Source organism: Poromitra crassiceps (genome assembly GCF_964638095.1).
Source record: "Poromitra crassiceps genome assembly, chromosome: 16".
NCBI lineage: Eukaryota > Metazoa > Chordata > Actinopteri > Beryciformes > Melamphaidae > Poromitra > Poromitra crassiceps.
The window spans coordinates 27,243,113-27,255,612 of NC_139645.1; the positions used below are offsets into that span (position 1 = coordinate 27,243,113).

The window sequence follows — 12,500 nt, forward strand, 5'->3', positions numbered from 1 at the left end:
CAAACTCCTTCATGTAATATTCATGTTGTGCAGTGGTTCTCTAACTTTTTAGTGCTAAAGACTCACAGCTAGTTTGGCTGAGGATCCCAGAACCAGGATGCATTTTGCTGAACATCTGCACAGATGGACTCTCCGACCCCATTTACATGTACACTTAAATGTGATCTGTATCCGGATAAGTTGTCCGGATAATAAATGATCTGATCTTGCCTTTGCGTTTACACACCTGCTATTTTAAATGCGTTCTCGTTATGCTCATTGAGATCAGATCTCACATAGCTGTCAGAGGTGAAAGAGAAGAGAGGAGGTGTCACTCCAGTCAAAATGAATAGGCGAAGAGTGTTCAATGCTGCCCAAAGTAGCCCTGTAAAATAAATAGCCTATGTTAAATGTTATATGTTAAAATGTTAAATAAACCTTAATATGTACATTTATTGGTAGGAGGAGAAAAAAATCACTTTAGGCAACAAGGTCTGCTTATTTATTTTCTCCACCGATGATGGCGGAAGTAGCGAGTGAGTGAACCATCTTGGTTTCTTCCTATCTCTGTACATTAATCTTGAGGGAGTGACACATTCCACATCACATATCCTATCTTTGGGATGCGAACAAGTTGTACAGATTGTGTTTACACCTCACTAAGATCTGAACTGTGAGCCAGACTACCTCCAGATATGGTCGGGCAGATCTGATCACATTCTGATCACAACACATTTTAATACAGGTGTAAATGGCGTCTCGGTTTCTGGAGATACACTACAAGTGTTCAAGACCCCTTGGCCGTCTGAACGCACCAATTTGAGAGCCCCTGCATCCCACGATATGGCCTTATATCTGTATCCGCTATGTAACAGGTATCGCTGGTGATTGGATTTATACAGTTACAGCTTATAAGGTTACAAAGGAGCCAGGCTATCAGGGTTGGGGTCAAGGTGGGAGTGAGTTCTAGGTCTAGGAGGTCATAACAGGTTCAACTCTTTCGACAGAAATCTCGCTCTATAATCAGGTATTGATGCCATTGCGAAAGTCCCAGGGGAAATACAGTAAGGCTTGTCCTGCGGGGAGGGGACTGGAGAGGTTGAAGCTTATTTTATGAGTACATCTAAATGGGGAAATGATCATCCTCGCCGGGGCAACTTTACCATGACATTTTTATGACAGGTGAGGGTCGGGGGTTGAAGGTGCCTGGAGATAGCCGGCCAAAGTGCTTTGAATCTAGCTAACGGAGCACGGGTCGTCCTTGCAGGGCTTCACGTCTCCTCGCAGTAACTGGATCATGACGGCCTTGGTCAGGTAGCTGGAGGTGCCTCTCTTCCCCACCGGCGGGGTGTTGTAGAACGCCTCCATGTTATCCTGAGGATGGACAGATGGAGAGATGTATGTGAAGTGTCCTCAACGATGTGAAAATTGTTAATAATGCTATTATCATATAACCGTATAACAATTCTGCTGCTATGAGATTTCTTTTTAAATTGGATAGTGTAACAAAAAATATTCTATCATGGTTATATTATGTCTATCGCAACGCAATAGTATAGACGAAATCTCACAAAGAGCTATTCATTTTGAAAATCGAATCTCAAAGCTTGTTAGCACATTCATTTAGAAAGGAGATGAGACTGAGATTGGAACTAGATTACACGTCATACCTGTTTCTCTATGCCCTGCAAGTGACTGCGATCCCTCTGGAAGTCGTTGAAGGCTTCCTTCACCAGACCATCCAGATCCACTTTCTCGCCGAACTCCAGCTCAGGATTTCTCTCCAGCACTATGGACACCACCATCAGCAGCTACTCACACAGGGAAGAGGAGACAAGGCGGTCGGTGACACATTTCAGGGGAAGTCCTGCAGTGCAACTGCCTAACGTTTTGCTATTTGAAGAAAATAAATAAGACAATTTGTCCTGATGGTGGTGCTATTCAGCATGAGCAAATGTGGTCTGATGCACTTTGGGGCCCAACTTGCCAGGATGGTCTCTAGCATTAAGTAATCAGAACATATGTCTCCCCTCCTGTTTGTGTGTCTTCAGCAACACATTCTGTTGTGTGTCACAAACGAATGGTTGATAGTGGTGCTATAGAGTGCGTCAAAGTATGGCCTGTCACACTGGGCTCCATCGCAAATAATGTGCGTGAAGTTTGGTTGCTCTACCATGAAGCATTTTCAGAATTTTGCTCCACTGCCATTAGCAATTAGCATGCAATTAATTTTTGACATATGATCAACTTTGTGGACGAAACAGCTAACGAACAGCTTTTGTATACAATCCAAAATGGTGTAAAAACTATTATGACCAAAATAAAAAAAACAATATGAGCCAAGGAATTTGAGGAGTAAAAAAAATATATATTCCAATGAGTTATTGGCCAAATTTGAGGCACAGATCATAAAATAATGACATCAATTTATGAGGTATTATTACAAGAAGGCACCACGAGGTAAGAATCATGGGTAAAGTAACTAGTAAAATGTAATAGGATAAAAGACTAAAGACAAGAAAGTCTACAACAAGTGGATTAATAAATAAAACTGTGAGATAGAAAGAACGTGATAGATGATTCTGCTAGCCTACTGTAAGCTCTTAGCCTGGTCACCTTAAGACTACAAACTGGATCATACAGGGTTAAAAACTAAGCTCTTAGCCTGGTCACCTTAAGGCTGCAAACTGGATCATAGGGGGTTAAAAACTAAGCTCTTAGCCTGGTCACCTTAAGGCTATACAAACTGGACCATACAGGGTTAAAAACTAAGCTCTTAGCCTGGTCACCTTAAGGCTACAAACTGGATCATAGGGGGTTAAAAACTAAGCTCTTAGCCTGGTCACCTTAAGACTACAAACTGGATCATAAGGGGTTAAAAACTAAGCTCTTAGCCTGGTCACCTTAAGGCTAGAAACTGGACCATACAGGGTTAAAAACTAAGCTCTTAGCCTGGTCACCTTAAGGCTACAAACTGGATCATAGGGGGTTAAAAACTAAGCTCTTAGCCTGGTCACCTTAAGGCTACAAACTGGATCATAGGGGGTTAAAAACTAAGCTCTTAGCCTGGTCACCTTAAGGCTATACAAACTGGACCATACAGGGTTAAAAACTAAGCTCTTAGCCTGGTCACCTTAAGGCTACAGACTGGACCATACAGGGTTAAAAACTAAGCTCTTAGTCTGGTCACCTTAAGGCTACAAACTGGATCATAGGGGGTTAAAAACTAAGCTTTAGCCTGGTCACCTTAAGGCTACAAACTGGACCATACAGGGTTAAAAACTAAGCTCTTAGCCAGGTCACCTTAAGGCTACAAACTGGATCATACAGGGTTAAAAACTAAGCTCTTAGCCAGGTCACCTTAAGGCTACAAACTGGACCATACAGGGTTAAAAACTGTGATATAGATTGGGTTTAGTCAGAATAAACCATGCTTTAAAAGTGACCTGCAAATTCTTCAAATCAATATCAAACTTAATAGGCAACAAGTGAAAAAATAACTTTTGAGTAGTGACAGAATAATAATAAAGAGAATAATGCCAATGTCATGTCAAGTACAAATCCAGACCCACTCACTTTGATTTGAAAAGTTTTTTTTTCCCTTTGGGCTTTAATTGAATTTCCTCTCTCTCAGTAGTCTATGGTGGTGCTGCTGAATAGATGTATTATTACTGTACCTCCACAATGATCTGTCTGTACTCGGGCAGGACAATGTTCTTCAAGGTGTCCTCCACCAGCAGGGAGAAGTTCATCTCATACATGGTCATGTCAGACAGGGTCGGTTGCTGCAAAAGCAAGACATGAAACAATGGTAACACATTCTCTTACAGCAGTGTTTACTAAGGGTGGGCGATACTGCAACATTTGGCTTCGATCTGATACCAAGTAATATAGGGATCCGAATCATCGATATAATGATACCAATACTTTTTTATTATTAAATGCGTCTTATGTATTTTCACATAGGGGGCGGCAGTGTGTCATGATTCATAGGGTGAATGCATCATCAATAGGCTAAATCTGAATTAATTTATATGTATGTAGCACTTGGGGGCACTATGGGGGGGGAACGTTCCATTAATTTAGAATGGAACTGAATTCCTATTCATTAGACAGTAAAGAAAATCAAAAGTGTGGTAAATTGTTTTGATGGCGTAGCTACTAGATGGAGTGATGCCTCTCATCAACGTCTGACTGAATTTAAGTTTTGATGGTGACTAAATTGATAATTTCACATGACACATTGGGATAACTTCAGCCATGGGCTAAGCGATTCACACTTGAGTATTGTTAGGAACAGATCTACTGTCTGTAGATCCTAACTTGTTCCACTCTTCTAGATTCAAGCATGTTACCAAGTTAGTAGTAAACAAAGCCACAATGACCAACGAGAGGCGGTTGGCAGTTGCACTGAAGCGCCCGGGGGCCAACTTCTTCCAACCCCCGGGGGGGTTCTGCATGTTTTTAGTGGGGGGGTTATATAGAGGAAACCCCAGGGGAGCACGGGGACAACACGCAAACTCTGTGAGGCCAGGTGAGTGCTACAACTGCTCAACCGTGCCCCCAAAACTCACATAATGTGACTGTGACTGAAAAAATCCTGTGCTATATTGGTGGTTATTCCCCTAGCTGCCAATACAGCCACACAGCATCCAGCCTAGACGTGCAGCAGTAGTGTGAGTGGAGGCAGGTACCTGTGGGAGGTGGGCCTCAGACACCATGAGACCATGGGGCGTTCTCTCCAGGATCTGCCACACGCGGTCGTAGAAACCCAGAGGGGTCCGGTTCAGTGAGCCGTCGATCTGACGCCTGTTCAACCAAGACCTGGGGAGAGACCAGGGCAATAACCTTCAATCAACTCTTAGACCAAGACCTGGAGAGAGACTAGGGCAATAACCTTCAATCAACTCTTAGACTAAGACCTGGGGAGAGACCAGGGCAATAACCTTCAATCAAGACGTGGGGAGAGACCAGGGCAATAACCTTCAACCAAGACCTGGGGAGAGACCAGGGCAATAACCTTCAATCAACTCTTAGACTAAGACCTGGGGAGAGACCAGGGCAATAACCTTCAATCAAGACGTGGGGAGAGACCAGGGCAATAACCTTCAACCAAGACCTGGGGAGAGACTAGCGCAATAACATTCAAACAACTCTTAGACCAAGACCTGGAGAGAGACTAGGGCAATAACCTTCAATCAGCTCTTAGACAGACAGAAGAAATAGAGCTCAGAGCGGAAAGAACCCTCTCACAGGTGTTTAGAACAGCAAATGTAAAAGCTTTCACGATGGTTATTTATTTATATGGAAAATAAGTCACAGATTATTACTTTAAAGCCCCTGGAAACCAAAAATAAATGTGTTTTGAGTTTATCACATTAACCACACAGCCACATTTGAACAATAAAAAATGTTGCCAAGTATTTAAAATTAGGTTTCAAAATAATGAAAAACAAAATCATCTCTCTCTCTCTCTCTCTCTCTCTCTCTCTCTCTCTCTCTCTCTCTCTATATATATATATATATATATATCTCTATATATAGAGAGAGATATATATATATATATATAGAGAGAGAGAGAGAGAGAGAGAGAGAGAGAGAGATTATTTTGTTTTTGTGTGTGTGTGTTGTAGAGTACCTGTCTGTGTGCTGTGGCTGCAGGACGTCCAGCAGCAGTTGTTTGATGTCTCCGGGGGACAGCTGGTAGATGTCCTGAGGCGGCAGGTCTCCTGCCCGGATCTTCAGCTCATGTTTCATCGCCTGGACGATCCACCTGGAGACCCCCACACACACACACATACACACTGAAGTACACACACTGAAGTACACCCACAGTCCCTCACAAGCTTGGACAGAACACGTCTCTCTCTCTTTCTCTAACTATTTTCTACATTTTAGGATTTTTTTTAAATGATCAACAACCATGACTCTGCACTATAGAGACACTGCATGAAATAGGCCACGCCCATCATGGGGGAAAGTTCTCCATTCACTTCCACACACCAGCGTCATTTTCCTTGAATTAAACATAGCTAAAAGCTGTTGTGTGCTGGGGCTGCGCAGACAACAAATGTAAAAAATCGCCTATTAAAGTTTTTTTGTACTCCCAAGCAAAGCAAGGAAGCCATTGAGAATTGGCGAGAAGAAAAATGTGGATCTAGCTGTCAAGGAAGTAAGTTGGAGTGTTCAACGTCCGTATATACGATCTTTGTGTGCAACAGGCGACCATGCACACGACACAGGAGAATGCCAGGATTGGGGGGGGGGAGTTTCTGTTTCCCCCCATTTTGGGCGTGGTTTCTGAATGATGACGCGCTCCACAGTGTCTCTATCTAGAGTCGATACGAAGTCCATGTCATGAATGTCAAGTCTCAAGTATAAAGGTAGAACAGCAAGCCCAGTCTGAACAAGTCAAGAGTCCAGTATCAATTTCATATCTTTCATATCTAAGAAAACTAAATATATAGGACTTTTCAATGCAATATGGTTTTAATAGGATACAAACTTCGTAATAGCATCATGAGCTTGATTTCTACAATCAGTTTGAACTCCAATAAATTAAATCATTCCATTCAGAAAACTGAATTTAAATTCAGTCGTCTGCTGGAACAAATCTCATCACTTTCAATCCAAGTCATTTACACAAACACATGATCACAAGTCAAGACTTTAGAAACCTTTTCAAGTCATCAAAGTATCAGTCAAGAGTCAAATCCCAAGTCACCACAACCCAAGTCGAGTTTCAAGTCTTCTCTTCATGCATCAAGTCAAGTGTTTGTGTGTCTGCACGTGGGTCCACTCCACATCACTCCCAAACCCGTGACAGCCAGCAGTTCAGCTATCTGATAAGCACCATACCCCTCGGCCTCCAAACCCACGCGCTCCCTCCTACCCGACTCGGATCTTCAGCATGCCGCTGAACAGCTGGGGGTTGTTGGAGATGATCCAGCCGATGTGGATGATGAGTTCCTGCTGCAGCACGGCCTCGCGCTCTCCGCCCTGAGGAGCGCAGCGCCGGTACATGATGCCCGCTATCACTCCTGGAGAGAGGGGGTTAGAGATCACCTCCTCCTCCTGCCCGAACAGACCCAGGGTCACCTGGCACATAGACACACGCAGCCGCGCACACACACGCACACACACACACACACACACACACCCCCACACACACACACACACACACACACACACACACACACACACACACACACACACACGCACACACATACACACAAGCACACATGTGGATGCATGCGTGTACAAACACACAATTCCTAGACGTACCGGTAACACTTTATAATAAGGGTCATTAATTAAGGGTTAACCGACCCTTAATTAACAGTTAACTAATGTGTAGTAATCATTTACTCATGGTATTACATTACATTACGTTACATCATTTAGCAGATGCTTTTATCCAAAGCCACTTACAATATCACATTTTGTCAACAGTAGAGAAATCAACTATTCATGTGTTCATGTTAACTAAGGTAATAATTTATACATATTGAATAGTTTAGGGTTAGTCAATGGTTAGTATTAGACATTAACTAAGGGTTAATGAATGCTTATTAACTCATTCACCGCCAGTTTAGGACTGCCAATATTTAGCACAGGCCAAAGATTTTCATAATTGTTGGTCATCTTTCAAGACCCACAGTAAATTATCTATTAGCACCAGAGTGATTTGCAATACCTCAAAATGAAGATGTACGTCTCTGGGTTCACCAGGGGAAAAAAAGTGAGCTTTTAGCATGTTCTGTACTCTACTTATAGCCATTTATATACACCCTGTTTTCCCCCAAAAGTTCTCCCTGAGAAAATAAACAGGAGAAAAGGCAATTTTTGTAAAAGGGCACAATCTCAGGAAGAACTCACTCTCAATTATTTTATTTTGAACTGTATTGACATCAGACATGTAAATATTATTCGTTAGGACACAAATGACAAAAAAAAAAATATATATATATATATATACACATGAAGTGCTTTTTTACATTCAACAATACAGTTTACTCAGTGTGAGTGTGCAGACAGACAGACAGACAGACAGACAGACACACCGACAGACAGACAGACAGACAGACAGACACACACACACACACACACACACACACACACACGATCCCCGATCCCCCTTTTAGATTTCTAACCCCACATAGGATAAGCAATAACCACGCCCTGTGGCGCTGGGATTGGCCAGGAGCAACACTGGAGGGCACGCAGCCCAGCGATTTCATGAACTGAATAGCTCTTGAGAAAGGACAGCGGGCTGCTGTGAATGCCGCTTCTGCCTTGTGCCTTGCTGTTGTGTGTTTATTTTGCACCCGTCCTCGTCCATGTCTCCCTGTCATATCTTCCCTGCTATCTGATCGTTCCCGTCTTCCCCTCGGCTATTCAACACGTCCTCACCGCCCTCGCAAACTGATCGATCATTTCCTCATTCCTCCGATGATCAAACACATCTCTTGATTACTTTCTCCCGGCTGGCACAGAGGAAGGCGACTCCAGCTCGTGCAGCGCGCCGAGGCGCGTTTCAATGGCGTTTCTCCTGTCTGCACAAGGAAGCGTTACCAGTTTTCTGCTTTTCCTCTTGCTCAATTTCAAAACAACAGCTGCGGTATGTGTTTGTTCACGTGTTGTCTTAGATGATAGGGACCTGATACCATGTGACAGGCTGGGGAAGTGTTTAAACTACGCCCTGCAGTAATAAAAACAAAAACACGTCAAACACGTCATTGGCGGGGCGGGCTATTTCTGATAACACGTCAAAGACGTCATTGGCGGTGAATGAGTTAAGCAGGGTTAGTTTATGCGGCAGGTAATATATCAGGTAGTATAGTCTATATTATGAAGTTTTAATATATACAGGTAATATAGTCTATATTATTAAGTTTTAATATATACAGGTAATATAGTCTATATTATTAAGTTTTAATATATACAGGTAATATAGTCTATATTATTAAGTTTTAATATATACAGGTAATATAGTCTATATTATTAAGTTTTAATATATACAGCACTGGTGAAAGTGGGCCGGAACCGTCCGGTGCGCAGTTCCGGTAAGACTTTTGGTGCCTGAACGCCGTTGGGGGAAGACATGCAGCTGCCTGTCAATCAAAATCCGATTGCTGCAGAGTGCAGTCGATCCATAATTTCCAACAAGGAAATGCATGGCTGACGTTATGTCATTACTAATAAACAACAGTCTCTCTCATAAATTGCTTCTAAATTGTTCCGTGTTTTAGACCTGGCTGTCAGTGGTTTTTAATCCGTGCTGTGTAGGCTGATTTGCGCTTCTAGCACGCAGCCCCTGAATGCCGCCGCTGCTGCTGCACTGGGCTGTGTCTAGTCTAGTCTCACTTGCGGCTTGCCTCCGCTCCGCCAAACAGTTCCACCAGGATTGCACGAGTGTAGTTCCCAAGCAAGCAAGCAAGCAGAAACGGTAATATTTCCAAACACTGAGAGGTGTTAATTAATAATATAGACTATATTACCTGTATATTATACAGGTAATATAGTCTATATTATTAAGTTGTAATATCTAAAGATAATAGACTCTATATTATTAAGTTTTAATATCTACAGCTAATACACTCTATATTATTAAGTTTTAATATCTACAGGTAATATACTCCAAGCTAGTCACAATTCCTTTTCCCAGTTAACATAAATAGGAATGATGCCTCTTAATCTTCCAACTGAGCTCCTATTGTGTGCAGGAGGAGACATGCGTCTCTATTGTGTGCAGGAGGAGACATGTGTCTCTATTGTGTGCAGGAGGAGACATGCGTCTCTATTGTGTGCAGGAGGAGACATGCGTCTCCAATTCTAAATCAGCTTTTCCAATCTTGTGGAGAAGAGTATTCCCTCCGGCACGCAATCTATATGCAGATTCACACCTTGAGCTACTTCAGCATAATGAAATGCCTCAAAGTCTTCAGGAGGCTCCAAAATGAGTCCAGATAAGCGAGGCTCTTGAGAGGTGGCTAATCTCTGAGTAGCACTTGACAGGAATGAAAGGATGCAGTGAAACTCAGACGCCGTGAGGAGGCAGGATCAGACAAAACCTGGGTCACAAGCTGTAACTCCTGGGTCACAAGCTGTAACTCCTGGGTCACAAGCTGTAACTCCTGGGTCATAAGCTGTAACTCCTGGGTCATAAGCTGTAACTCCTGGGTCATAAGCTGTAACTCCTGGGTCATAAGCTGTAACTCCTGGGTCATAAGCTGTAACTCCTGGGTCACAAGCTGTAACTCCTGGGTCACAAGCTATCAACTGGCACATGGAGTGCGTCTAGAGACACAGACTAACACATGGAGTGTGTCTAGAGACGCAGACTAACACATGGAGTGTGTCTAGAGACGCAGAAGTAATGCAAAGTAGTGTAATAAGTAACGAGTTACTCTAGTCTAGACAGACAGTAATATTGTAAAGTGACTGATTACTTTCAAATGAAAGTAACTAGTAATATGTAGTATATTACATTTTGAAAGTAACTTGTCCAACACTGACTTCAAGCCAGTTTAAATTATTTTTCGGGATGGTTCCGATGTCATTCTACTGTTGTTATTTTGGTGAAAGTAATGCAAAAGTAGTGTAATAAGTAACGAGTTACTCTACACGGAAAGTATAATTGTAAAGTGACTGATTACTTTCAAATGAAAGTAACTAGTAATATGTAGTATATTACATTTTGAAAGTAACTTGTCCAACACTGGTTACAACTACAGCTTACACACACACACACAATGGACATAAGCAATTCCCATAGGATGATAGCATGAGGAGCTTATAACGATGTTCCAATATTATCTCCAATTTCATTTTGACATAATCAGTGAACATTAAAATCATGTCGCCACATGTCATTCGTCCGCATATGCATTTGATCTTACAGTGATTCTACAAAAGGGACAGTTGCAATACTTAGGCCTCTGTGCTGTCTGTGTCCACTTACCTGCTTGCCATGCACTAAAACACTAGTAATACTGGGTGCAAGGCTGTCCACTAGCTTAGTTAAGAGACTGGCGGCAAGACGGACAACAGACCTGGTGAGCAAAAAACACAAGAACATTGGGAATCATTAAGGAGTCATTGCCAGGTGCCTCCCTCATCTCATTTCAAAAACACAGACAGGTGAATCGTTTTGTAGAAGTCCAGTGCCCCTAAACCTGTACGCCTTTCAGGTTGAGAGCTGAGGCACAATATTACAACTGTCCATCAAAACCCAAGATTCATTCCTTTTGCAGTCAAGACAAGTTTCCTTTTTACACCTGACTGAGCCATCGAGCCAGCCTTCAAGAAATAACGTAGATAGCTGTTGCAGTTCCAGTCCTGACTATTCAATTTGTCTTATTTATTCAAAGCCAGAGGATGGGGGGGGTGGCTTATAATAGAACCTATTTTAATGTTCACTAATTTCTGAATTGATTATTCACATGAGCGACTGTAGCCTGTCGGCGGCCTCCTCATGCCTGCAGCACTCCTGAGGGGGAAAAGCAACACACAGGAACAGCTGATTAATAGCATGGGAGTCAGCGTTGCTATAGCCACACACATGAAGACATGAAGACATCACTGCAGCACAGTGAACAAATAAACAGATCAAATCAAGGTGGTCATGAATATAATGGGTTGAAAGTTCACATCTTCCCTCGGTGACATGCTGAGAAGGGAGACCGGGGGGCAAAATGTAACAAGGGGCAAAATGTAACATCTCAAATTGCACCAATCAGAAAGGAGATAGAACCGTGAAACTCATTATGGTCTGTGATGATCCCACTCCGCCTGCCAAAGACAAACTGATGTCTCATACTTCTCAAGGTTTTTATGACAAGACTCATTTTTGAGGTATCTATCTAGTTTTGATGACCATTCTATGACATATGATATATTGGGGCAACTGGAACACTGCGTGACAATTGACCCCGACACCAACAAACGATATACATGATTTTGTTTCTAATAAGTTAAGAAAAGTATTTTGTGTTCAGTTTAAATGTCTACATATATTCCATTATATTTTGTGGCATACATGTAGTCTAGTGGTTAAGTGTTTTGCCTCTCAATCGGGGGACCGGGTTCAATTCCGCCCAAGATCCATTTTCTCGTGCGTTCAAAATCCTCAATGTCTATGAATCAGAAGTTGTCTTAAATGTAAATGCTGCCATATTTGGCTGGAAATCAACATATTTTTCAACTATTATTTTTGGTGTGTAATAGTAGCCTAATTTACACTAAATGCGTGTCACGATATTAAAATATTTTCATCATAAACTATAATAATGAATTATCGTCAAGCCCTATAGCCTAGTACTGAAACTCAGTATTGAAATGCAGATGCTGGTCGGAGCAATTTAAGTTTTACACATTTGTAACATCTCAACTGCACCAATCATAAACGATCACAGTCTCTGAACTGTGGAGGGAAAAAAGTCTAGTATTTGTATAATTATATGATTAATTACACCATTTTAATTAAACTGGAATTAATTGTATATGAAGGTATTACGTGT

The 12,500-nt window shown here is 42.1% G+C and overlaps 1 protein-coding gene across 1 annotated transcript in view; it reads right to left on the bottom strand.

The window, feature by feature from the left end:
* The window catches only part of phkb (phosphorylase kinase, beta), a 182,443-nt gene that overhangs the window by 608 nt on the left and 169,335 nt on the right, over nucleotides 1-12,500 (bottom strand). The window contains exons 25-31 of the mRNA XM_083652929.1: nucleotides 10,943-11,033; nucleotides 6,872-7,077; nucleotides 5,618-5,752; nucleotides 4,674-4,803; nucleotides 3,657-3,764; nucleotides 1,650-1,790; nucleotides 1-1,353 (exon numbers count right to left, since the gene is read on the bottom strand). The exon at nucleotides 1-1,353 is cut by the window's left edge and continues 608 nt beyond it. Coding sequence (XP_083509055.1) covers nucleotides 1,216-1,353; nucleotides 1,650-1,790; nucleotides 3,657-3,764; nucleotides 4,674-4,803; nucleotides 5,618-5,752; nucleotides 6,872-7,077; nucleotides 10,943-11,033 — 949 coding nt within the window. The 3' untranslated portion in view covers nucleotides 1-1,215. The remainder of the gene's footprint in view (nucleotides 1,354-1,649; nucleotides 1,791-3,656; nucleotides 3,765-4,673; nucleotides 4,804-5,617; nucleotides 5,753-6,871; nucleotides 7,078-10,942; nucleotides 11,034-12,500) is intronic.